The sequence below is a fragment of the Zootermopsis nevadensis genome, unplaced genomic scaffold (assembly GCF_977971745.1).
Source record: "Zootermopsis nevadensis isolate Lab colony 2312 unplaced genomic scaffold, Znev_1.0 Znev_ptg000009l, whole genome shotgun sequence".
NCBI lineage: Eukaryota > Metazoa > Arthropoda > Insecta > Blattodea > Termopsidae > Zootermopsis > Zootermopsis nevadensis.
In genome coordinates this window covers 7,289,029-7,314,577 of record NW_028259141.1, presented here as the reverse complement: position 1 = coordinate 7,314,577, position 25,549 = coordinate 7,289,029, and the positions used below count along the sequence as shown (strand labels likewise).

The following is a 25,549-nucleotide window of genomic DNA, read 5'->3' as shown; positions in this document are numbered from 1 at the left end:
CTCTATGTGGACATACAAGAAAAACAACATAAATTCAATAAGCAATCATTTTATTCAAATACAATTCAAATGTATTGATTTGCAGAGAACCACATACAATAAGTTCGTCTTCTATGCTATAAACTCATTTTGATATCGCTAATTCTGTCTTTAATGGATAACAAGGATTTCAGATATATAAAAGATATCAAACAACCATTCTATAATACTGTATCTGCTCTGTGAAAATAATACTTTTCAGTATATAATTACTTGCATATACTTTATCTGACAGATGCCAGATGATAATCAGATAACTAAGAATTAATAATAAAGTAATGATTCTGCGACATTTCAACTGGAAACGATTCTTAGGCCAAATCCAGATGCTCTTTCATGTAACGGCCAGACCACTCACAGTTCAAATGACCCCAACAAGCATCTATATTCTGCTTAAATTACCTGAAAACTGAAGTAATAAATAGTTTGTTAAAGTTATACCAATTCTGTGACTTTTCTGGATGATGGAGATAAAAAGGATGTCATAAATACTAAAGGAAGAAAGGTATATGAAATAAACCCCCAAAAATATATTATTTTTTCATTCAGGAAGAATGCTGCACCTGGAGAAAAATAAACAGAAGTTCAAAATAATAAATGTTTTTGACCTCCACCACGCACACCAATACCCATAAATAATAAATGGAAAAGCCAAACATTTGACCATCAAACTACCACATCTTTACACCATGTCATAAGGATGTATAACTTCTGATGGTAGCAATGATGAACCAAAATCTGAAAGTTGGATAATATAAGGTAGAAATACACATACTCTGAGCTTTTGGACATGGCCTTCAAATCAATTATAAATACTGCAAGAATATCTGGTTCCTTTACAGTGTTTGCATTATAAAATAAATCCAATATAAATTAATATATTACAAAACTTTATGATACACTATGAAAAGAAGTTCTCACTGTATCAATATATATTATATAATCACACATTACATGTGTCATCCAAATACTGTATAAATTACAAAAATTACATATAAAATATTATGAACTGTATAAAAGTAGAATATTGTTACTGAATACATACATTTATTTTGTATAGAAATGCATCAATTCCATTGACTAGGGGATAGATATGATACGTTTCACTGATAAATGTCATCTTTGAAGATTAAATTAAACTATGCATACAAGAATATATGATAAGGTGTGTTCACAGTCAGCTTTTGGGTACAAGTGTGTCAACATACTGTTCTATTAACATCCTAATTTTGTCAGCAAAGGCATAAACTTCAGATTTTGAATATTTTATGTAACCAAGTTTTTTTTTGTGAAATGTTTATTTAAAAGTATCAGTGAAATATTTATTTTGCGGAGCCCTGAGTCTTGTAAATGAACCAAAATTCTCTTGGTCCTACGATCAAGGCAAGGAGAAGCAACATGTCTCTTGATTCATCCCTTCTGCCATAGCAAATGGTAGGACATTTGACATTTCTGTTCTGGTCTTTATTCATGCACTACAGTATCATACAGCAGTATCAGAAACTAAACAGTTATCAACAGCATGTTGACATCATCGACCCCATCACACATTATTCTAAATATAAGAATTTTCAATAAGGAACAAATTTTCATTACAAAGAAAATTTTCATAAACTGGTTTACAGTCAGAAACATACTTCTTGCTGACACTGTGTTCTTCTGGGCTGCTGTTACACCAAGTACGTTTCAAACCTGAAGGCAAAAGCAGCTTATTTCTCCAGCACTTTGATCTACAACCCAGAAGACCACAATCTAACATCACCACTGTCAGAACATCATATTCTACATATTTGTTGCTTTTATATCCCCCAAAGTGTAACCATGCAACATTTATCCCATACTTGTGCTGCTATGTCACGGATTTTGGGTAACATACTTATAAAACTTCAACTTTACTAGAAATTACATTTTTATATGTTTCCTCTAAAAACATAAGCATATTTGTCACATATTGTAATTACAGCCAACAACAGGCACTTAGAATCGCCATCAATGTGTCCCTACTGCCAATGAATAAATCAGTTATTTTAATAACTCAGGAACTGTTACACATTAAGTACAATGGTGCAGTGTATGCATTCTTGGTTGGAGGTAGGTAGGTTTGATCCCCCAGTGACATTTTCACCAAACTAATTACACAACTCTAAAAGTATAAAACTAAAACAGTATTTATTTGCATATTTGCAATATTTACTTATTCCTAGGAACAAACAAAGGAAAAGAAAATTCGGTCTAAACATTATGACTTACAAATGTCAATCTGTCATTTAGTTTGTGAAATGAAATGAAAGAATATTTATATAACAAAATAAGGTTCACAGAGACAATTAAGGAAACCAAACATCCTTCAAATGTCTCTCTGACCTCATACTCTAATCTAAGTGCTCTCTGCTTGCTTCTCACCCAATCATATAAATTTATTCTTACTAAGTTTCTCATTCATACATAAACTGAGAAGATTGCAAAGGAGTGTCTTCCATATTAAAAAAATAAATAAACCAATAGGAAATTACAAAAGTAATGAAGTCAAAATATTTTCCATGTAATGAGTAAGAAAACTGAATAATAGTTTGTCAAACAAACTTTAAGATGTGCAAAGAAAAAGGCTGGAACTTTTACCTATTAATGAAATTTATTTATCATAATATTTAATATCTGAATTTTTAACTTTATAAAATGTAATTGTTAAATTAGAAGAGCAAGAGAAAATATAATAAAATTAATACAGTTCACTCCAAAACTTCAAGCACTTAAAATGTGGGAAACGTTTAAAATTAAATCAAAGAGCTGCACATTTTACTAATTTCTGAGAAGAAGCACTATAATCTGTCATCAATGTACAAAGAACTGTTATGTTCACATTTGGATAGCCACTTTTGTAACTCAAATTTCTGAATATACAAACATTTTCATACTTTCATGTATGGATTTGTTAATTTAAGCACTCTCAGCATCCAAAACATTTTCACAAAACAAATTTTCAGTATCTTTTGTTTAATTGCTTATAATTTTAAGAACAGAAATCATACTCTCTAGCTGCTTCCATTTCATCTTATTGTGACAAAAATAAGATTCTTCTATAAACATAGGTTTCTGTGGCTACTCTCAATATTTGGTAAACTGGGTCTTCATTTGTGGCACTTGGTAAAATAATAAACCCATCAAACAATCCTGAACTGTGGACATGTACTACCTGACATCCTATCAAATTTAATGACACAGAATTTTGGAAAACCAGTGAAATAAATCGCAAAAGGGATCAATAGGATGTAGTTGAGGAAGTTTCCATACTCTTCAGTTTCAATGAAATACCTGTCAAATAACATTTTAAACACGTGGAAAATGGAGAGGAATCTTTCGCGTCATATTTGTACTCTTATAAATACTCCCTCCTTTAAAAAGTATATTCATTTCAATCATTAACTGCTGACATGAAGTGTTACCTACTCACCAAACAAAACGTAAACCAAACGTAATGGACGCTACAGGCAGGGGTGATAGAACAGTAGTAACATTGTAACAGAAATCTTGTAATGTTTTAACAGTTTCCCTATTTCAGATGAAAGGATTATTTGGAAGGAGGGAAATATGATGGAAAGGCAGCATTCCAGATGATGGCTGCAAGCATCAGAGCTGTGTACAGTATAATACTGGCCCACCAAACTTTTCTTTCCCAAGATTTAATTTCCAAGTTCCGAAGGACATTGATCCCTACAAGAAGACCAGCTACTGCTCCAGCCAGATGAGCAGCATAACCAATCTGCAATAAGCGTAAGTTTGAATTATTACATATAAGGCACAACAAAATTCTGGCTTCCTATTGGCCACCAGTCTCAGAAGTTTCCAAGAGCACAATTCACTTGATATCTGTTTCTTGCAGCATGTTATCCAAATAGGAAATTTCTGCTGCAGAGCAGTGTTTAGTGTTACCACTGTAGCTGATGTTACAGTTGATATGTGGTTCTAACATTACTGTATTGTTTGAAAACAGTTATGAGTGTCAAAAAAAGTCACATTTATTTTTGAGCGTACGTTCAAAATATATGGTAGTAAAAACTAGTAATGACGTGATTAATATCAAGACAAATGAGTGTGCTAAGCTCATTACCATGAATCTGATACTCATGATGTTTCAGAATCAGAACCCATTGACTGATCAGGTCTGACTGTTATTTACACACTACCTGGCTTTCTTCAAGTAGAACATATCTTGTGTAAACTGCAGTACCAACATCTACCACAATCAGGACAAAGAATATCAGAAGCTGATATATTGCAAATGTCATCTCAGCCCAGTTCTGTAATTAAGACAAAAAACTTATCGCATGTTACAGTGTGATTCTGTGTGCTCAAATTTCAGAATGTTATGATACAAAAATTTCTAAATCACTTTTCATTTATGTGTATTGCAACAAAATGCATACATGATTAAGTGTTCAAATATGGCTAACTTCCATATTAAATGAACACCAAACATCCCCATTACACCTCTGGCCAATAAAATGAATTTCTACTCAGACTACAGCAGCTTTTGATACAAATGGATTACAGAATTGAAGTTTTATATTATACAATGAATTTAACCTATGAAAGATTTGTTATGCCAACTGTCATCTTAATCAAACCTAAGTACAAGTTAACTACCTGGACTTACACAGAAGCCTCTTGTTTTCCCTTTCATTCAGGACTTTTAAATGAATTTCTATGACAACTATTCAAGTAATTATGTGGTTAAATAAAATGAAGCAAACTGCACTATGTTACGACATGAAGACCTACCAGCAAATGGCAAGAACAGTTAATGATACTTTTTAAAAATCTTGCAGTAAAATCCACACCATCATCCTACAATACATACCAAACATATGCTTGCAATATGAGCTGCTATTAGTGCATACACGCCACCCGATGCACCAGCCAGATATACTCCAGGATCAGACACTGATGTTCCAAGGGAGCCAGCCATAACACCAGCAAGATACACCAGCAGTACACGCCACCAACCATGTACCATCTCGAGTGGAATTCCCAACAGAATCTGGACCACGAGATTAACTACCAGATGAAACACCCTGGAAATCAAACAATATGATGAGTATACTGGCATTTATTTATTCACAAGTGGTTTATTGATGATGCTGTCAGTAGTTCAGACTATACAGGATAGAATGATATTAATAATTAATAAGCCTAATTAATTGGAAAGGATGTGGAAGGAAGCAGTCATGGTCTAATTTAAGGTACAATCCCAGCATGTTTGGAGGAACTGAGGAAAACCACAAAAACTTCAATCGGGATAGCCAGTCTCTGGTCTGATATTTTAAACTGAAACTCCTGAATATGAAGCAGGATTTCTATCCACTAAGACACAATGTTTGACTGAATGTGCTACAGATACCAGAAACCAATATGTCACAACATACTTCTGTTTGTGCTTTACTCAATGTAACCACCAAGAAAGTCATTGCTGATCTCCCATCAGAAGGGCAGATGATCAATTTTATTGCTTGTAATTGCATGTGCGATGATAACATGCTGTGACATCCTTGTTGATAGCATCTAAACAAACAAAAAGTAGTCTCACAGGGACAGAGCCATGGCAAAAAGGGCGTATGTCAGCCAACTTTGAACTCCATGACTGCAGTAAGCTGCAATTTCATATGAGGATGGGTCCCTATGCAGTGCACAGAAACACAATTATTTTGAATCACTATAAAAATCAAAGAAAATTTATTGAATATTTTGTGATCTTCTTTACACTGTTCACTGCTAGGAAAATACTGCCACATTCTTTTTATGCCTTCACTAATACAGTAAGTGGACTTTATACAAAATACTTGCTACTTTTTTTACGACTTTTATAACTCACCCAACATGAACAAACATATATGTTGAGTATCTCCAAGCTTCATATCTCTTGAAAGGGTTGTACACAAACAATGTTGCAGCAGGACCATTGACAGACGATGTTCCTTCTGCTATCACATCCCAAAGAAATGCAATGACCTAAAATTTTATGTTTTCACATTACATATGAGACCAACCTTATGGCAACAAATTTAGCAACAAAAACTGAAAATGTGAATAAAAGAAGATGGGAAGTCCATACTTAAAAATATGTGTTTAAATCTCATAAAATGAGGAAACTGTTGGTTAAATTAAAATTAGTTTAGCAGCATCCTCTGTATTTCAGATATCTATAAAATTACATTAGTAATGATTCCTACAACCTGAGGAGTTTGAAAGCGTGTTAAAAACCTTCAAATAACTCTTGACCTCAAAATGTCTGATCATCACCAACTTACTTGCAGTTTTAAGATGGATCAGCATTATTACTGGACCTGAGCCACTTCAATCTAGTTCACTACCTCCCAGCCTATCATTTGATAGTCATAAACTAAAACTGTACATATCTGTTACCCTCCCCATGTGTGGTATATTCCCCACCATTCTCAGGTTTCTTTATTTAATCAATTTAATAACATTAGGTGAAGCCTACAAACTGTGCCCTGCATAATGTAATTTTCTCCATTCCTTTGCTTCACCTCTGTCATTATTTTAAAAACATGGACACTCATTCAGCTGCATGCATGGAACAAGGATAAGTACTTTCTGAACAACTTTAAAACCCACCTCACCCTTGGAAATGTGTTAACACAATCCTCATTACTAATATAAAATACAAACGAAACTACATTACCTCTAAAAGACTAATAAGTATCATACAAACAACTGGTGGATAGCAGGAATATTCATTTTCATAATCACCAGTCCCATCAAACTCATCAATACCCACTGCGCGTTGCACTACAGTTGCTCTAACATAGCGATTCAATGCACGCCCCATGACACTTTGTACTTCTTTATGTTTGATCTGAGAAAAGGTACAAACACATTAAATTATACAATATTTTATTTTCCGTCTATACACAAACTTAAAATAATGTTGTTTAAAATTACTTAAAATTATAACATTCTCAGTAGATACTGCATCTTGTTACATTTTTTGTATCGACGACATGTTTCAATGTGTATTACATCATCATCAGGTCTATCAATTTTAACATATTTTAAAAACTGTTGTACATCTTGCGTTGCGTATATTGATTAATTATAATAATAATAATCAATATACGCAACGCAAGATGTACAACAGTTTTTAAAATATATTAAAATTGATAGACCTGATGATGATGTAATACACATTGAAACATGTCGTCGATACAAAAAATGTAACAAGATGCAGTATCTACTGAGAATGTTATAATTTTAAGTAATTTTAAACAACATTATTTTAAGTTTGTGTATAGACGTAAAATAAAATATTGTATCAATAAAACACAAACATGACGCAATTAAGATATAAAATACATTAAATTATATACTTTCAGCATTCTGCGATCATTTTTAATTAAGAAAACATTCCCTTTGTATGTCAGAATCATTTAAATATGCAGTAAAATTTTCTACTGGAATCTGTATCAAGTAGATGAGTGTCCAAGTGTCCTTACTGCTTACAACACAGTGAAGTTATGAAGTGATACTTGTATAGAATTATGGAGGAAATAACTGTAGTATGTGGGTATGGGTTAAGTTACTCTATTTTGAAGTGTTAAGTGGTCATATGGGTGCCTGTAAAGTACATTAAATTATGACAAACCATTTTCATAAATTCTAGGTAGTCAATATAGCCATTTGCATCTTCATCTGCTCGCTTCATAATCTGCCGAACTGTATGTTCTGGGATGTCTTTTGTAAATGATTCACTCAGAATCATCTGCTTCAGCTCTGACAGTGATATTTTCCCATCACTGTCCTCATCATATTTGTCAAATATCAATTGCCAATGCTGTGAAACACAAAACAGAGTAATGAATCACATATAACAGCACAATTACAACAACTTTTCTTTAATTAGCCTACTTTCAGACTTACAGGATAAAGAGCAATATTTGTTTGTGGTACTGCATGTTCTCTCTGTGTTGGTGCCATTTCTTACAGCCTGGAAAACAAGACCACTAATTTATTACAAGAGGCACAGCATCTATATCAAATGCATATGACCCTCCTACTTGATAAATATTATCAAATGCATGCAAGATATTTTATCGTCATCACTACCATCACTTCATACCTTTATAATTACGTCTCACATGAAATTAAAAAGCCCTATAAGTATCAGAGGATGAATCACAACCCAACTACGTAAACATTTACATGCAAGCATTTACCTTCCCTTTCTTATCTGTGACAGGTTATTTATCAGCGAAAAGCCCCGCTATTATTGTAGCTACATACCAGTCGATTGATTCTGGTCGATAGAAAGCAAAGTACTAGCCAGATAGGTTATGTATCACTACCGATGCAGATAGATGGGAGCACGGCCATATACATTGCGAAATTAAAGTATTGCATACCTAATTTTATGTTCGTATTTAATCTCAGCTCATTTTTGTAATTCTGTGTTTTGTATCATCTGTGACTCTTAGTAAGCTTGTTAGAAGCAATAAAATGTTGGTCAGTTGTGATTAAAATTGACATTTCGTAATGTTTTACAAAGATAAAAGTGATTATGTTACTGGAGTATACAGATGTAAGGACTGTATTAAAAACTTTAAGATAAGGTAATGTATAATGGTTGTTTTTGGTAACATCTTTATTGTGATGTCCAATTGGTGAAATGTTGGTACGATGTTAAAAGCGGGATATTCATTAACGGTGATTTAGGTACGAGCGTTTGAATTCCTTCAGAAATATAATTTTGAATGCAGAGTAGCTCGGATAGTTCTCAGGAAAGTTGCTGGTTACGTGCTAGACGGTCGGATTCAATTACATTTCCATCAGGAGTACTGTTTTTGCTGTGGAGCCATATTCCGGATGCTGGTCTATGGTAAGAATAGCGGTGGGCGAAGTGGCATTGGAATAAGTTTTTGTCCGAGATATTCGGTTTCCCCTGCTAATCATCATTCCACCATACTCATATGTCACTGCTGTATATGTAACATGCAATAGCCCTGACCAAGTAGCACGTTATCAAATTAGTTAGGGGCTTCATCTCCTACCTGGCACTTGGCTAGTCTCTTAGTAAAAGTAGTTTAGTTTTTGTTATTAACGCATGAAAATGTCCACGTCCACCGCTTCTAAGTGTTTGCAGAGTTTCAGTGGGTACACACTCAACCATAAATCCTATTCACTATATTCTGCCAAAGCAGCCACTTTGCGCAGACCCTTGACATTGGTTGAGCTCTCAACAGTGATGTTCATGCCTTCCTGCATTATGCTGTTTTATCCTTGTGGCAAGATGAATAGATTGATACACAAGACGACAAATTGTGTGATAAAACCATTGGTACAGGTGTAGCATTTCTCTTTCAGTTCATCAGGAATGAGGAATTTATGCTTACATATCTCTAGATTGGTCACATTTGCCTAATACATATTTGTTGTTGTGTGAGGAACCAGCGCCCGTTTTTATAGTCTGTGGTACTGCCTTTTGCATTTAACACATTCTAGTTGAGTCTCCACTTTTTGACAAAGACTACCTTCCATTTCATCATGATGCAATGTGTATAATACTTGAAGATGATTATTGTAGCATGTTAAATATGTTGGTAAAGCAGTTGAACAGACAGTTTTAATTCTTTGTGTTTTCTGGCAAGCCACAGGAATTTTTTTATTGCTAAATGTCCTCAATGGTTGATTAATAACTAATAATAAGTTGATTAGTAAGTCAAAAACCACCACACTGTCCAGTAAAAATATTGTGTATTCTTCTCTAATTACTATTTCTTAAAGAAACTAATAACAAGCAGAGAAATAACAGCATTCTAATAGTCAGTTACTTTGTTCTACAGAGTTCGACTTCAGCATGACAAATCAATGTTAATACCACTGCCACAGTTTCAACAAGATGAAAGTCATGTACAATCCACACCACATATTAGTACTGAAGGATTACAAGAGACTGAGGAAAAGACGTTCTCGTGGCAAGAAAAGGTGTTCAGCCCTTTTGAGATATCATATTATCAGTATGCAGGGAACTGCCACACTGCACTTGAGGAAAGATACCATAAAGATGTAATAAGACTCTGTCAAGAAAATACACCAAACAATCGTCTTTTCACTTACACAGATGCTGATGACTTCACTGATATGGAAGAGGTAATTATCTCTGAAAATATCTTGTCTGGTAAAATCTGCTTATAATGGGATTGAAGGGACCCAAACAACTTTCAAACTGGTTTCTCTTTGGCACAGGTACTTATTTCTGGACAGTATTTGTGATTCAAACTGCTAGTCCCAAAATCCATGCTGTGTTCATACCACACCCATTTTCAGTTTTCTTTCAATTTGACTTTGTTTCTCCTTCCTAATTACTTTTATCAGTAGTTCATTAAAGGACTCTGCATGTATTCTGGCACTGATCAGACTCATTTCTTTCTCATTTATAATAAAAATTGTCCTCAGATATATTCAGTCAAGTTTGCATCAGAGTTACATGAAAACAGTAAATATTCAAGCAAACTGTCTTCCATTAAATTCTTACTTTTTTCTCTTTTTTTCCACATTAAATGCTTCCTTTTATTGCAGGTAATTTTATGTTCTCCTATATTTTTATTAATAGATAAATATTCCATAGATTCCTGTTTAATCCAAGTTCCATTGTATGCAGGTTTTACTGTATTTAGAATAACCTTCAGTAAACATTTTTTAAGTCATATCATATAGTGACTGAATTTCATATTTTCTCCCTAGACCAACCAGAGTGTTACAACAGATTCAAAGCCTTTAGTGACATCATTGGTTGAAGGAATGTCTGAGCTTCGACACAGGCAGAAATTTGGCCATAGGAAGTCTCATAGGAAGGATATGTACTTTTCAAGGAGAAATATTGTAGAGTACAATCCTAATATGGAACTTAAAAAGAAAAACCATTTTTTACAAACGTCATTGCAGACCTTTTATATCTTAGCCGATCTGAGTGTAAAGAACAGGTATTTATTACACTGTTACATTTCAGCATAACTAAATATTTTATCACAGCAAGCATATTCTCAATTTAAAAATTGTTCTTCTGTGTTTTGCTTCCTTAATTGGTGCTGATGTCCATTATTGCAAGTACAAGTTATTGTTGATAGCATTGATCAAGACTGTAAATCCATAAATGTTATTGTTCACAGAGAATACAGAATTATTACACTGCTTATGGGCATCATTGGTTTTTCTTTACACTTTATTAATGTATACCACATTACAAAATGTTAATATAATAAGCTATAGGTCTTAATAATGTATATATACCATATACAAAGGCATTTCACACAGAAATAAAGAACATATGAGCACAAAAACAGTTTTCCTCATACCTGAGCTAAAATTGTAGCTTCCTATCATCTACATACCTTGCTTAATAACTCTGTGGTATACTATTCTTTCATATAATAAATTAATTTGTGGAACTTTCGTGTAACACCTTTTAATGCAGTAGTAAAAGAAAATTTTTTTTATTAAATTCTGTACTTATATTTGTTTATTTTTGACAGTGATGAGAATTGGGTGGGAAAATCAGAATATGTCCTATGTACAATTCGTTGGGACTCCATCGCAGGGTTGCTTATGGTCACGCCAGACTTTACTTCAATTGCATCGTCAGCAGAGCATGTTAGCAGGTTAGACCCATATCGCATTGAGGTAGATGGTGATGCCCGTAATACGTATCACTACTGGATAGAACATGCCTCAACTGACATGAGCCAAGAAGAGAAGGACAAAGAGTTTGCTGTCATCAACAAGGTATCTATGATATATTTAGATATTTTCTGTCCTGCTGCATTGCTTGCTAATTTATAAATATCTGTCCACCACAGATTTATAAAGTTCTTATTACTAGAACTATGACTTGAAACTCAGTATACATACAAAGAGGCACGATTTAGTGCCAAGAAAATAAGAAGTGTTGGAGAAATCTTTTGGACATTTGTATACATATTCATCTTTCAAGCAGGAAATCTGAAAGTAAAATGTTTTGAGGTCAAAAATGTTCTTCATCAGTCTATTCCAGAAGAAATAAGTACAGTCCATAATTAACAGTATTAGGTAAATAATGCTGAAGAATATTTTCAAAAGCAGTTTAAATCTAAATTTTAACTGGAGGAGAAGGCAGAAAAAAAAGGTTAATTTATCTCACCTCTTATAAAAAATAACAAAATTGAATTTATAATATTAGCCATGTTGTGCCTCAAAAATAATTTTACAGAAACTTGTCTTCCAAACAGTGTATGGAAATATCAAAACACATATATTTCCTTGTAAACAAAAATCAGCTGCAAATATTGGGTATATTTGGACCAATGGAAACATGCAAGTCCTCTATTAAATCTGTGTTGCATTATTGTGGCTAGTGACTTTTAATTGTCCTGCTATTTAACATGTGTACACTTTATGCATTTGAGAAATCACTGTTCAAATAAAAAGCAACAAAACAAATGTTCTGTTCTTTGCAATGTTTCTTTTGATTTTATAATCTGAGAAGCAATGGTGTCAGAGATGTTGCCATTTATCGGCTAATACAACCGGTGTATTGTAAGGTCTCCTCATATTGTTAGAACATTTATCTGTTTCAGCGTATTTCCATAATCATACGTTTAACCCAAAATCTTACTTTAGAATTTCTTTTCTGCTTATACCACAATTTTTAGTAATCCACGCTCTTGCCCTTCTCTTTTACTCTGCTTATTTTCTTTGCATTGTTATTCTACTTTTTTAAGATGAGACTGTGTTCAAGAGAGTGAGCTCTATCAAGATCCTAGGATATATCGTAATTTTGTTCACAAACTAGAAGTAAGAATAGTACAAGAATACTGAACAGGAAGTATATGTAATACTGAAACAAAGGTTGTGGTGGTGATGCTAATGCAATTTATAATTTTCTTTTCTAGTTATATGAACATCATTCAGATATTAGACAGATGAAAGTTGGCTCAGAATTCAAAATGCCTCGCCATGGCATACTTCAGGTTCATATTTTGGGTGAAGTTTCATCTGCAAAACAATTTGAGTATGACCACCTGTTTGTACATTACTTCTTTGAATTACCTAAAGGTTAGTGATTCAGTTCAAAGCTGTTACAGTGTGAGACTTGAGGCTCTTATGGGAGGAAATATGATACTTTATATTTTTAAAATTCTCTAAGCTTATGAATTTTGAAGCTTCCATATTCAAGAGCACTACTCCCATTTAAAGAATTTGCTATTACCATATAATTATTTTTGTTCATACAAAATGTGTAAACAGATATAATCAACCGTGTGTATTAAGCAATAATCAAGTATGCAAAAAGGTCTCTGTATTCTGTTTGAACAGATATTTCAATATAGGTGTTTCTGTTTCTAGGTTGGAGCTGTGAAAATACAAAACAATTATCAGGGTTCACACAAACATGCAGTACACAGCGAACAGGAATAGCAAATTTTAGCTATCTCTTTGAATTGCAGCTCAGTTTAAATTTAGAAGTCTTGCAGGGTGAAACAGGTTAGTAGTAAATTAAACCAGAATTCAGTGCGATTTAAAGTTCTCAAGATGGCTGCCAGCCAATATTTTTGTAACAGCTCCTCCAGTTTGTGCCCTCTATCCTATAAGGTTTTTGCTTTGAAATAAATATAATTTTATTCCAACAATATATTTTCTTGGCAGAAATCTTGCTGTCATGGCCACAGATGTTTGTCGAAGTTGTGTCAAATGACAGTTGGAACCGTTGTAGAAATGAAGGATATGGTTATGTCTCTCTTCCACCTTCGCCTGGTATGCATACTATTACTGTGTCCACATGGAGACCTCTGTCTGCAAGCCCCATTGGCGAAATGAGAAGGTTTTTTATTGGCGGTTCACCTCAACTGGAAGATCCAAGTTTTGTGGGCATACCATCCAATTTTAAGGTATGTGGTATGCGATTCCCTGCATTGAATATGTAGGAGCCTTGTTTTATTTAAGAAAGAAATATTTATTTATTTCATATCCAAATACACACCATTCAAAGTAGAAATCATTAAACAGAGTAATATTAATAACATAGAAATAAAAAAGGAGGTGGGGAAATTTAGTATAGAATAAATATAAAAGTAAATTTACAACATATATACAAAACTATATTTGAAACCAATATTGGGCATGAAGAATGGCAGTGTCTGTTCATGTAGCCAAATCTTCGTTTGTGCAGGGAGAATCTAAGATGGGGCAAGCCAGGAGGTGATCCATTGTCTGTGTTTGTCCACAGGAACACTGGTCAGACACACAAGGATATCCCCACCTCATTAGGTTTGCCACACACCTGCCAGTATAGGTATGGAGTCTAGAAAGAAATATAAAGAGTAATTAATGTTCATTTATGAGCTGGGCATAAATAAGGAATTGGCCTCCAATAGTAGCCAGGTGTTAGCTCAGAACTTTTAAGTACAAGAAGGTTAAGGGAGAGTGGAATTTTACCTCTGAAACCCCATGCGTCTTCATGGCAGTGCCAGGGACAACTTTACTTAAAAATCTCCTCCTTCAACAGCTTGCAGTGCATTCTTATGGCAGAAGTTAAACACGCATTACTTACATAGGCTGAAACGTATATACATGTAGCACAAGATTCAAAGGTGTTGGTACAAGATAATGATTACATTTTTATTTGTGGAATGATTACTATTTTGATTACGTAATATTTGTTTTTATATGCAGGATTCCATCTTGAGTAAATATGGACTTCGTACAATAACGAGTGGTGATGTGACAGTGAAGTTCAATACCATGCACCATTCACAAGCTCTTATTGGATCTAACATAGTACATGATGGTGGAAGAGGTGGTGCCAGAGCCAACAAATATTCCTCATTTCTGTTAGAAAGACTCAGTGCAGCAACTCTAGTCAAAAGTGTCAATGCCGTTCTCATCGCATTCAAACGAGCGCGAGAAAGAATGCTGAGAGCTCGAGAAGGACTAGAGTCATGATAATTGACACAGACATTTAGTGTCAGAGTACAGTTTTGTCTGTGAGGTTTGATGAAGTAAGTTGCATTCTTTTTTACTCTGGTTTTGATAGACTGTTTTGTCAGTAGCATGTTGCCATGTTATTTCCGTCCATGTCTGACACCTCTGTACTATGAAGCAGTTTCACAGTACCTAGCATAAAAAAGTTTGTCCCGCTATGTGCCATACAGGCGCTTGGGGTGAGTGAGCAGATTTTCATTGCATTTTATTTTGAGCTGTACTGAAACTTAACACATGAATTTTTATTAATATCAGACAAAAATAATGGGCGCATTACATGTTTCATACGTGGAAATAGCATAGAAATTATGTGGAGAAATCCACACCCAGGCACTTTGCCCACACAAAGGTCATTGACCCCAGATAACTGTCATCACTGGCAGTATTTGCAAAGAACCAATGGTCATGTTTTGACAGAACAAACAGTCTTTCATGACTACATACACTATTTTTGAGGGAGCATTCACGGGTTTGAAGTCCAGAGGCAATAACACAGCAAACATCTCAGAATTGTCATGCTTTAATTTTTAACATGTTTAATATTTTTATATTTGTAGTGACTCAGTTTGTTGGGCTTAAACCATATGTCTTTGAATCTGTTTATGATAATGGGTAACTTAGTGAAGTCCAGCAGTGTTAGGTTAGGGTAACAGAGTGGCCACTCCATTGGACTATGAAAACTAGTTGTAGACAATGAAACTATAAAAATCTGTATATTTAGGTTTGTGCTGTTGCATTTCTCAGATATAAATGACTTTATAGTCTTTAATTCAAGTTTCAGCTTATATCATAATTCTGATCTTAGATTATGAAGTGCTCAAACAAGGGACTAAAGGGTTTGTTTTTGGTATAGTTTGGAATTAAAATGTAGCCATTGATTTTCTCTTCTTCTATGGCTCTCCGGTCCATATTTGGTCCATTGCATCCTCAATTCTCCTCTTCCATTTAGTCCTCTGTTAGGTCCGTCTGTCCGAGGCTTTGATTGAGGTTTCGAAACATCTTCCTTTTTACGGTGCAAGGTTGTTAGCCCTGCGACCAACCCCCAACCTGGAGGACCAGGATACCTGTCTTAGTCTGACCTCTCCCCCTAGGGAGGCCCTACCAGTAGCTATGCTACTGCCAGCATAGCTCTTGGGGTCACTGAGGTACTCAAGCCCCACCACCACAACAAGGTGCAGGTACCATTAAGTGGGGACAAGCAAGTCTATCCCCATGTAAAAAAACTCTTCCATCTTTCCCTTGATGCTAGGCTGCCGCTCACACCAGTTGCACAAAGCTATGCAGGTAGGAACATGGTGTTGGTTCTCGAACATTGCTTTGCATTAAAATAATTTGCTGCTGTTCGTGAAACATTTAGCAAGACAAAGAAAGTATAAAATAAGACAGCAGCGCCCCAACTTACAAATAAAGTTTTGGGATACAGGAAAATATTTATCTGTGACCAGTGGTTATCGAATGATAAACAGCTGAAATTGTGTCTGTACTGATTTAAAGCAGTGCAACAGCAGGATGCAGTTTTAAGAATTCGATATTTCCATTTGTTTCATTGTCGTGTGTGTGAAGGGGGTCAGTATGTAATAGTTAGGGGTGCATTTTAAATAGAACACCCTGTACAAATAGAAAAAGTAAACTAGTTTAGAATATGCTGACTATGAGACTTGAATTTCAGGTTTCAGAGACAGCCAACAGAATATAACTGGTTTGTTAACCTTCATGTTCTTTCTGTTGCTCTTTTGCTGATTTTGTCTTTATTTTTTTATGTTTCCTCTCTATTTTACTCCAGTCATTTGGGATATGTTTACTTTTTAATCTGCATTTAGCTGGTATGTCAAAAAGAGTGTATGGTGGGGGATGATTGGAGTCAGGGGAAAGGCAGCCAGTGGTGGAAGAAAAATTAATTACTACACAATAATGCCTACTGTGGTGACATGATCATGGTTTGCCTCTTCACACATCGTGCATGTCTGATATTGGATCTGCACGTTCTTTTTCGGCATGACTGCGATAGATGCTTAAGTAAATCTTACATATTTACAGGTATACATACATAAAAATATTTTCACTCCAGTTTATAGTAATCATATTAATTTTAAAATATTAATAGAGATTTTAAGAAGTGTGTTTTCAAGGACTTGAAATTAAATTTGGGGGGGGGGTGTAAATTGTAGTTATTTCAAATATCCTCTTGCCTTTTCTTGTTTATAAATGGTGTATTATCAGCTACTGTCTTCAGAATTACTTTATATTGTGTCTAAAATACTAATGATGAGTTGTGTATATTGCTTTGTTTTATTTCATATAGGCATACCTAAAAGTTATATGAGTAATGCTAAACTTTTAAGGAAAATTTATTTGTTTTCCCTCAGCCTATAGTTTGCTCTGAAGCAGACTTCAAACTTGTTTTCCTTTCTCTAAGTGATTTTTCTAATATGCCTATCCCTTGATTTACAACCAATTTACACATTTTTGCTGTAATGAAGAGTCAATTAATTCTTATCATTTAATCTTTATGATCATTATACATACAGCAATTTAAGTTTTGATAAGAACAGCTGTTTGTTCTTTGTTTAGGTAAGTTCTGATGTTTATACTGTAACAGTAGCAGCTGTGTAATGTAAACATTTGGTTTGGGTTAAATAGGTAATAACTATTCTAACATACGTGGAGAAAACATTGGGTGTTTTTTCTGGGAGTCACGAACCAGTCAGAATTTTTTACATTGAAATTGATTTTAATTTAATTTTTAATTTATGAATTTTTGCCTTACAAACAGTTTTCATCAATTGAATTACTTTCATAGACTAAGGGATGGATGTATTATAAAGCCTGAATATTCAGCACTGCTCACCATTTGACAATACAAGAAGCAAGTTCAATCCACTCCACTACCTCTTATTTCCTTATGATCCATTTTACATGTACCAGTTTCCTATTTATTTCAGATCACTTTGTGACCTTTCTCAAACAATCCATCTAATTTTGAAGTGGTTTCTAAATATGGTGAAGGGTCAACTGTGACCAAACCCCAGGCTTGGAGTTCACTTCTTGCTGGCCATCTGCAACTGCTTATTCAACATATGCGCAGTTACTGCCCATATCTGGAGGCAGCGTGTCTCATCAGCATGCCATGCTAACAAGTTCCTGTTATCCGCTGTAAGTTACTATTTACTTAATGAAAATAAACATGACTTCTTCTTTGGCTAAGAATTATACAAATTCATCTTAGAGAGATGTATCTTGGTAGCACTAATGTTTGCTCCAAGTGTAATTGAATGCAGCCTTTGTCAAAGTAGGAGCTGTGCAAATTTTGTCAGGGGGGCTACTGACCTAATTATAACACAAACTGCAAATATAAAAAGTATTAATTTTTTTAAACTGCTTAATCAAATTTCAAAGGCCTTGAACAATTTTATTCACAGTAAGGAAGTTTCTGACTGAAAGAGGTTAAGAACCACTGGTATAAAGACAAATTACAGTTTGTATTTCATCACAGAAACGTTACATGAAAGAACAATGCCATAGATCAAGCTGTTAGATACTGGCTTCTCACAACAGAGACCTGGGTTCAATCCAAGGTGACTTAAAGTGTGTTACATGGTGGATGAAGTGGCATTGTAACAGGGTTTTTTCTGAATTCTTTGGTTTTGATACGATCGTTATTCCCACATTGCTTGGTATCCATAACAGCACCCCATGACCAAGCAGAATATTATCATACCTTCCATCCTAGGGGGCTTCATCTCTGATCCAGTACTTGGCTGGTTGCAACATAAAATCAGTTTTTATATAATTCATGGATGGTGTTTCAGATGAAAGCTGTGAATCTCATAAACCAATTTTTTTGTATGATTAGCTGTTCTGACAGAACTCATATAGTTACAGTTCAGCTTCATGTGAAGTAGAAGTTACATGACTGATATAGACCAGAGGTCGGCATCCTTTACATTACACTAATCTCAGTCACTCATGTTAATAACAAATTACAGGATGGATAGATTTATATCTCCCCACTGTGAGCTCATTTTACTCATTTCATTCACCGAACACATGTAAATTAAGTAGGATTTGAGGTTTTCACAGTGGTGAGTATGAAGATAGCTGTCTTCTGGGTGTAGTCTGGTAGAATTTTACCAGCATCATCAGGGCGATGATCGCTCGCTGCCCTAATGATGGTGGCAGGTACAACGTCTGAAACGTTGGTAAATTTCTACTAGACTAAATGGCGCTACAACCCAGAAGACAGCCATCTACATGAAAATTGTTCATTTCCACCTCTAGCCCACAGCAATAACAAAAATTAGAAACATGTATGATAATTGTGAACCTTCTTGAATCTGTGGCACAAAGTGTTTTGAAATATGTACTTTTCTCGCCTGTGTATATCCAGATTCAATAACACTGTGTCCATAATTGGGTGTGTTAGACCTCAATATGCTTGTATATGGCATGTCCCATAAATTCACATAATATGAAGAGTGTAGCGCCATCGCTGCTCTTCCAAGGTAAAATATTCCAAAACTTGAGATCAGAAACTCATTACTTTCAATATCTTTACCCTCTTTACATTTTCTTTATTTTGCCATCTTACCGAATTCGCCTTGGCCTTTAGTTTATGGGACATGCTACATTTTTGTGCGTTTACGTATATTAACTGTGACATGACATTATCACAGAGTAATCCACACAGTTTGATCCTTCCTGCCAGATGGTGTCTGTGTAGTGGGTATCGTCGTACCTTATTGGTCTAACAGTTGGCAACCATAATCTCACAATTCGTTGTTACTAGTGTGCCGTATCAACAGCCAGAAGGTCAATAGTAGATACAGCATGAGGTGGTAGTAATAACATTGTGGTAATTCAGGGAAATTTCAGAGCACAGCGACATGCACCAAACTGATCCCAAGCAGTCAATATTTACTTAGGATTGCTGCTTCGTATTCGAGAGATCTCGGGTTCGATTTCGGTGTGGAGCCTGCTTATCCTGACCGACGTTACCTATAATTGGATAACATCTTAAAATAGGCCACATTCTCTCCAGTGTATTATTAAAAATCGGCAATCAAAGCAGGTAAAAATGCGTTAAATAAACCATCACTTTAACGGTACTTGTAATGAACTTCTTGGTTTATGTATGTTCTACGACGACATATTTCTGTGTCCGTGATGACTCTGTTGTTGCATCAGACGTCCACGGTAACTATGAACGAGGTCCCGAATGACGTGTCAGAGCAGCAGGCAACCTGACTAGACGTCTCGTTTGATTTTCCAGTGAAATACCTGGCCACGTAACATCGCTTCACTGTGACTCAGCTTAGTCTTACAGGCAGTGTTACTCATAATAACGTCACAGAAGTGTGTCTATAAATGAATAGGAGTTTGCCTAATTTGCTGTTTAGTGGAACCGTTCAATCGAACGTCGTATCCGAGAAGACCTGGTTTCCTGCCGTGTTCTTCTAAATTCGTCATTCATGATCTCAGTCATTCTTCTCGTGACACTCCATAACCTATGATGTTGACGGATCATCCTTAAATAAACAACTTTGGAAAAGCACGCGTAATGTAACAATTGTGTCGCGTTTGACAGAATCCGGCATTTGTAAATGACACCAGTGGCGGTCTGGGGCCTACCGAACGTGCTATCCATGGTACTGGTGTTTTTATATCGGAGAGTTAAGCGACCGGGACCTGACGCTAGCCATCAAATGCCGAGGTTAAAGGTACAATTTGGCTGCACGCGACAGAGACAAGCGACCGAGGCAGGCGACAGAGTTACGAGACCGAGACTGGTCGCTTCCTGTCTGCTCTCTGTACAATCGTATGAAGTACAATTACGAGCGCGAGACAAAGCACAGGAGACCGCTCTCGGACCAGTAGTGTCTCGCGACGGGCTCAGGCAGCACGTGTGTTGTTGAGTAAAATAATGGCATAAATTAAATTTACTGGTGACCAAGATGAGCAATTGGTAGAATTAGTAGCAGAAAACCGACCACCGACAGAAAGATCCTTCTTCACGTCTGGTTTTGAATATTGAACTCATAGGTTTTCTTTGTTTCTTTCGCAACAAATAACACAGCAACACATCTTCTTCTTCTTCTTCGAGTAACCTTTTTAGAAGCATTTTTGTACTCATTTTTTACAGAATATGTGCACGTATGTCTCAACAAAACAAAGAAAACAAACACTTTGCCGCATGTATCGGTCGACACCTCAAAAGTGTGTGGCGACAAGCTGCGATGTGTCCGTCTCTGTCGCCTGCCTCGGTCGCTTGTCTCTGTCGCGTGCAGCCAAATTGTACCTTAAGAAAGGGTGCAGTTATATCTCCATTTCTGTGTCGAGGTTTGAAATGTGTGGAAATTTACGTCATTGCCCCTTTAACATATTTTAAGATCTTGCACCTCAAAGTAGTACTCCTCAATAGCACGGTGCTTATACGTACACAAGGATTAATTTACTTTTTTTTACAACTAATTACAGAAAATGGCGGACCTTGGTCAAGTTGTTGTTATGTACATTTATTTGGCGTATTAAAATGTGTTTTGATTTTAAACTTGGAAAATGGCTCATAGCCTGTCATTCGCATTGAGCGTGGTGGATGATTCAGCTGTATGGCGATTGACTCACCTTGTTTGGTGTAAGAAAAGCTACCACAGCAGACACTTTTTTTAACGCGCTCTTATGTGTATACCACAATGACATATTTTGATTTAATGCCGCTGGCTTCGTGAAAGTCAGTGTTGTGGTCATGCCGCAGAAGATAGTTCCGACATCAAATCTTCTGTAACACAAAATTAACAACCCTGGACAACCATAGAACAAAGCATTATGAAATTTTGTGCGATGATGCAATTACAAAGCAATATAACCCGATTTTCGTAAGTTACTAATTGGCTATAATGAAAGGGCGTTGGTCCTAGGAGAGATGAAGTAAGAGGCTGGAGAAAACTGTATCATGAGGTTCTCTGTAATTTGTACTATTTATCAGATATTCAGATGATCAAATCAAAGGGGATGAGATGGGCGAGGATGTAGCATGCATATGGGTGATGATAAATACGTGTAGTATTCTGGTTAGAACCCAGAAGAGGCGAGATAACTCAGAAGGGTTGGGAAGGTATGGATTTGATTCTTGTGGCTTGGGATAGGAACCGATGACGGGATTTTGTGAACAGGATCATGAACTTGGAGGTTTAATGGCGAAAGATGAAGCTATACGTTTGAAATCAAATTTTGTGACAAGTATAAAAATTACAATGACGCGAAAATGTAAAGTTATGTATTTCAAAGTAACTATCAGAAATTAACACATAAGGCTCACTTGACTGTATAAAATTTCAGTGATGCCTTCATGTAAATCACGAAAAAGAATTAGTAAAATTAAATTCATACCCAGGGACGTCTATCATTTCTGTATCGATTTTACTTTGGGCACTTCGAGCAAATAACAAATGCAGATGTAACCTACGTAGTAAGGTCACGTTGACCTCCCAGACAGTAACCAGAGTCCCGATTGCAGGAAACATTTGGTGTTCTCAAGGCGGTGAGAATTGAGATTTTGGTCTTCAGTTGTTTTCAGGGCATTTCTACGCGGAGTCAAAACCCAGAAGACTAAATTCTGAACAAGTTAAGAAATGCAAGCACAGCTGAACAAATCTGGAGCGTTCACCAGATTTTGACCTTTGTGAATGACAACAGCGTCCTCAGATTTGTCTGGGACAATGACTTTTCCGCGAGACGAGTCTGGCATCTGTCTGGTTATGTAATGACGTCATCACGGATGGGCTTTTTCCCCCCGTGTTCCTCCACGTGATTGCTCTGCTGGCTGGGGGGTTCTTTACGCAGGGGTTCCCCCACCCAGTCCATCGTTGGTTTTCATGTAACGCGTCTTATTGTTGTTCGATTTTAATCGAAATTGGATTGGCATGAAAATCCGTTCAGCAGTTCTTGAGTAGTTACACGTAGACAGACGGACAGACGTGACGAAGCTAATAGACGCATTTTCGAAACTTAGTTGTGAAAATGAGTGGAGTAGCGTGTTTCCCACTAACGCGGGTTTCTGTCTCGGTTATCACACGAATTTTGGCCGCCGAAACTGGTGACTTTATCGCAAAGAAAAGGAAGGAGGCTCAGAAGCAAACACCAATTACAAATTTTTTTCAAGATAAACTTTTTTATTGTAAATGTACGTTATATGAATATTATTTTTGTTCGTTATATGTTTTAATTTGGCACCGTGTTGTATTTCATTTACAATTTAATAATATCGTAAATTGAATACAAATTTAGTCGATATTTACCCTAGCCTTTCCATTAGTCTTCCGTATTATCCGACAATTCGATTATCCGATGGCTCGTATAATCGGAATTCTACTGTTCCTCTATAATTAGAAGAGGTCACGGCTTGAATCAGACTGTAGCGCCAAGATGATGACAGTCTAGTGCTGGATGGCTCTCCTCTCCGACGAGACCCTGTAACTTCTTAGTCATCCAGCCTGAACGTAAAAGCAATAAACCCCTGCAGTGATCAAGAATATGACTCGCAGAAATAATTAAATGGATTTTTTTTTCAAGTCGGTCACTCTCTCTGCGAGATTTAATATCACGAGATCATGCTAAAAGAAAATGCTATCTCATGAAACATAGGTTAGGGCGTGGTTTCAGAACATCGCTGTTGTTTTTTTTATTGATGCCAGTCAGGGTTATAAGTAAATAGGGTGGTACGATATTAACCAACCCTGCTCGCTTTTACAAGGGGGCACACGACTTGAAACGAAAGAGTAAATAATTTCCAAATATGTTCTTTGCTCTTCTGAACAGTTACGAAGCGATTTCCCTGATAATACTGGATATGAATAAATCACGACATCTTTTATTGTTCCCCGTACGTAAACATACGTCCATGTTATTTTACACAAAGTAATCTCCAAACGTGATACATTGGCTTTAAACAACTTAGGAAGAAAATTCTAAGTTGCTTTTGCATGCTTCTCATGCAGCCCTCCCGATTTAAATTCATCCGAATTACTCTCTTAGCTGTGGTAGCCACTAAATTGCTCAACTTTTCAATTTATTATTTTAACATTTATAAGAGATTCAAAATTCCTGTCTCTCTCCCAAGATTGTATTGTGTACCATCCCAACGTCTTTGTTCTCATTCTGTCCTTGTCAGGATGACGAAAGATCATTGCCTGAGTACCTCGCTTCTTGCCATACATTATATTTTCTCTACTCATTTACTGTTCTTCGTAATTTACTCTCTCGCGACTTCAAAGGGTTAGAAGACCACCATAGAAATTGTTCCATAGTTTCGTTCTCCCTCCAGGACAGTGGCTGGATGGCGTATTAAAATTGGTCACAGTCGCTTCTCTCTTTTTATTTCAATTTACCGCTTTGTAAATGTTTCATTACATTCCCAGTAGACCGATACTTATCGATAAATAACCTATAATCGCCTGCTGCTGTTCCTTCCGCCTAGCTTTACCATTTATATTGATGTCGCTAAATCATACGTAATATATTTCTACTAACTAACCCCATTTTCAATTACAGCAGGTATGACAAACATTTCCGCTGCCTGGTGCCAAATTTAGATCAAAACTAACTTACCAATAACAAGTGATGCCAGCCGTGTCAGCTGCACTTCCTGAGGTAAGTACTTCTTGATGTTATGCACTTATATTTTTGACTTGTGTGTGGTTATTCTGAAAGCGACAGTCGTCAATCATGTGACTATAGATATTAATATATACAAAACGTCTAATCGCCAATGCCAGGTAAAACCTTTGTTCGTGCCAATAGCTACTGTGTCTGAATTACACTGTTGAAAAAACAAGTTCTTAACTGCTATAAATCTGGGGGCTTTATTTCCTCCAGCAGAATTTAACGCCGCTCCAACATGGATTGAAAAGATCTTCCAAATATGTTCTTTGCAATTTTAATACGTCACCAATACAGGGTCCGACAAAAAGACTGATGTTTTTATGTTGGATAGTATACAATAATAGGAGGAGTATGTACGTAGAAAGTTTTTTCGCCATGTGGATTTATAGGTAGATACCAACGTTTCAGCCCTGAAGATGGAGACAGTATGCTTTTCCGAAACGTTAGTGTCTACCTACAAGTCCACATGGAGTTACCATTCAGAATACCAGCATCGATTGAAGCTTTGAATTCGGGTATTCGAGGGCGTTCTTTTCATTTCTCAGTCCGCTCCATCCTTTGGGGTTTTGTTCCCTTAATCCTCCTCTGACGGACCATATAGTTGGTAAGCCGAGCTTCTCTGGGGCAAAGCCGTCTGGGTCGCAGCCCTGCTGATCCCCTCCACCCAGACAAGGTATGATAACCCGCTGGGGCGAGAGGGGTGGGGGGTTCACCAGGAAGAAACGTTTCCTGGGCCAAGAACAATGCGATGTTTTGTTGATAAGTCTTATCGGCGGCAGAATGGCCTTTGTGAACAACAGACCGAAGACCAATAAGCATAGCACAG

General features: G+C 36.1%; 2 protein-coding genes across 9 annotated transcripts; one reads left to right on the top strand and one right to left on the bottom strand.

Moving 5' to 3' along the window:
* Window positions 1-33: 33 nt before the first annotated feature.
* On the bottom strand, window positions 34-8,584 carry LOC110826883 (rhomboid-related protein 1). Of its 5 annotated transcripts, none has more exons than XM_022057971.1 (8): window positions 8,457-8,584; window positions 7,975-8,041; window positions 7,700-7,888; window positions 6,740-6,913; window positions 5,909-6,045; window positions 4,898-5,111; window positions 4,224-4,337; window positions 34-3,799 (listed from the first exon to the last, which is right to left on the bottom strand). In XM_022057971.1, exons 2-8 carry the CDS (start codon window positions 8,029-8,031, stop codon window positions 3,608-3,610), a joined length of 1,077 nt encoding a protein of 358 aa, XP_021913663.1. In that variant the 5' UTR covers window positions 8,032-8,041; window positions 8,457-8,584; the 3' UTR covers window positions 34-3,607. The 5 variants fall into 5 exon arrangements, with proteins under 5 accessions (XP_021913663.1, XP_021913661.1, XP_021913662.1 ...); XM_022057969.2 differs by having other exon boundaries at window positions 8,338-8,462; XM_022057970.2 differs by lacking the exon at window positions 8,457-8,584 and adding an exon at window positions 8,271-8,415.
* On the top strand, window positions 8,521-24,708 carry LOC110826882 (tectonic-like complex member MKS1). Of its 4 annotated transcripts, XR_002542169.2 has the most exons (10): window positions 8,521-8,663; window positions 9,894-10,200; window positions 10,795-11,033; window positions 11,583-11,832; window positions 12,978-13,140; window positions 13,432-13,569; window positions 13,732-13,973; window positions 14,758-15,083; window positions 18,009-18,219; window positions 24,613-24,708. XR_002542169.2 is itself a non-coding variant. In XM_022057966.2 (8 exons), exons 1-8 carry the CDS (start codon window positions 8,587-8,589, stop codon window positions 15,025-15,027), a joined length of 1,686 nt encoding a protein of 561 aa, XP_021913658.1. In that variant the 5' UTR covers window positions 8,521-8,586; the 3' UTR covers window positions 15,028-15,944. The 4 variants fall into 4 exon arrangements, 2 of the variants coding, with proteins under 2 accessions (XP_021913658.1, XP_021913659.1); XR_015534316.1 differs by lacking the exon at window positions 24,613-24,708 and having other exon boundaries at window positions 18,009-19,476; XM_022057966.2 differs by lacking the exons at window positions 18,009-18,219; window positions 24,613-24,708 and having other exon boundaries at window positions 14,758-15,944.
* Window positions 24,709-25,549: the final 841 nt, after the last annotated feature.

Excerpts from the sequence above, each read along its gene's own strand:
- LOC110826883 (XM_022057971.1), bottom strand. The coding sequence starts at position 8,031 with ATGGCACCAACACAGAGAGAACATGCAGTACCACAAACAAATATTGCT. Across the intron at positions 6,046-6,739 it reads TACTTATTAGTCTTTTAGAG|GTCATTGCATTTCTTTGGGA; the intron begins GTAATGTAGTTT and ends ATAAAATTTTAG. Across the intron at positions 4,338-4,897 it reads ATATTGCAAGCATATGTTTG|AACTGGGCTGAGATGACATT; the intron begins GTATGTATTGTA and ends TCTTAATTACAG.
- LOC110826882 (XM_022057966.2), top strand. The coding sequence starts at position 8,587 with ATGTTTTACAAAGATAAAAGTGATTATGTTACTGGAGTATACAGATGT. Across the intron at positions 11,034-11,582 it reads GATCTGAGTGTAAAGAACAG|TGATGAGAATTGGGTGGGAA; the intron begins GTATTTATTACA and ends TATTTTTGACAG. Across the intron at positions 13,974-14,757 it reads GCATACCATCCAATTTTAAG|GATTCCATCTTGAGTAAATA; the intron begins GTATGTGGTATG and ends TTTTATATGCAG.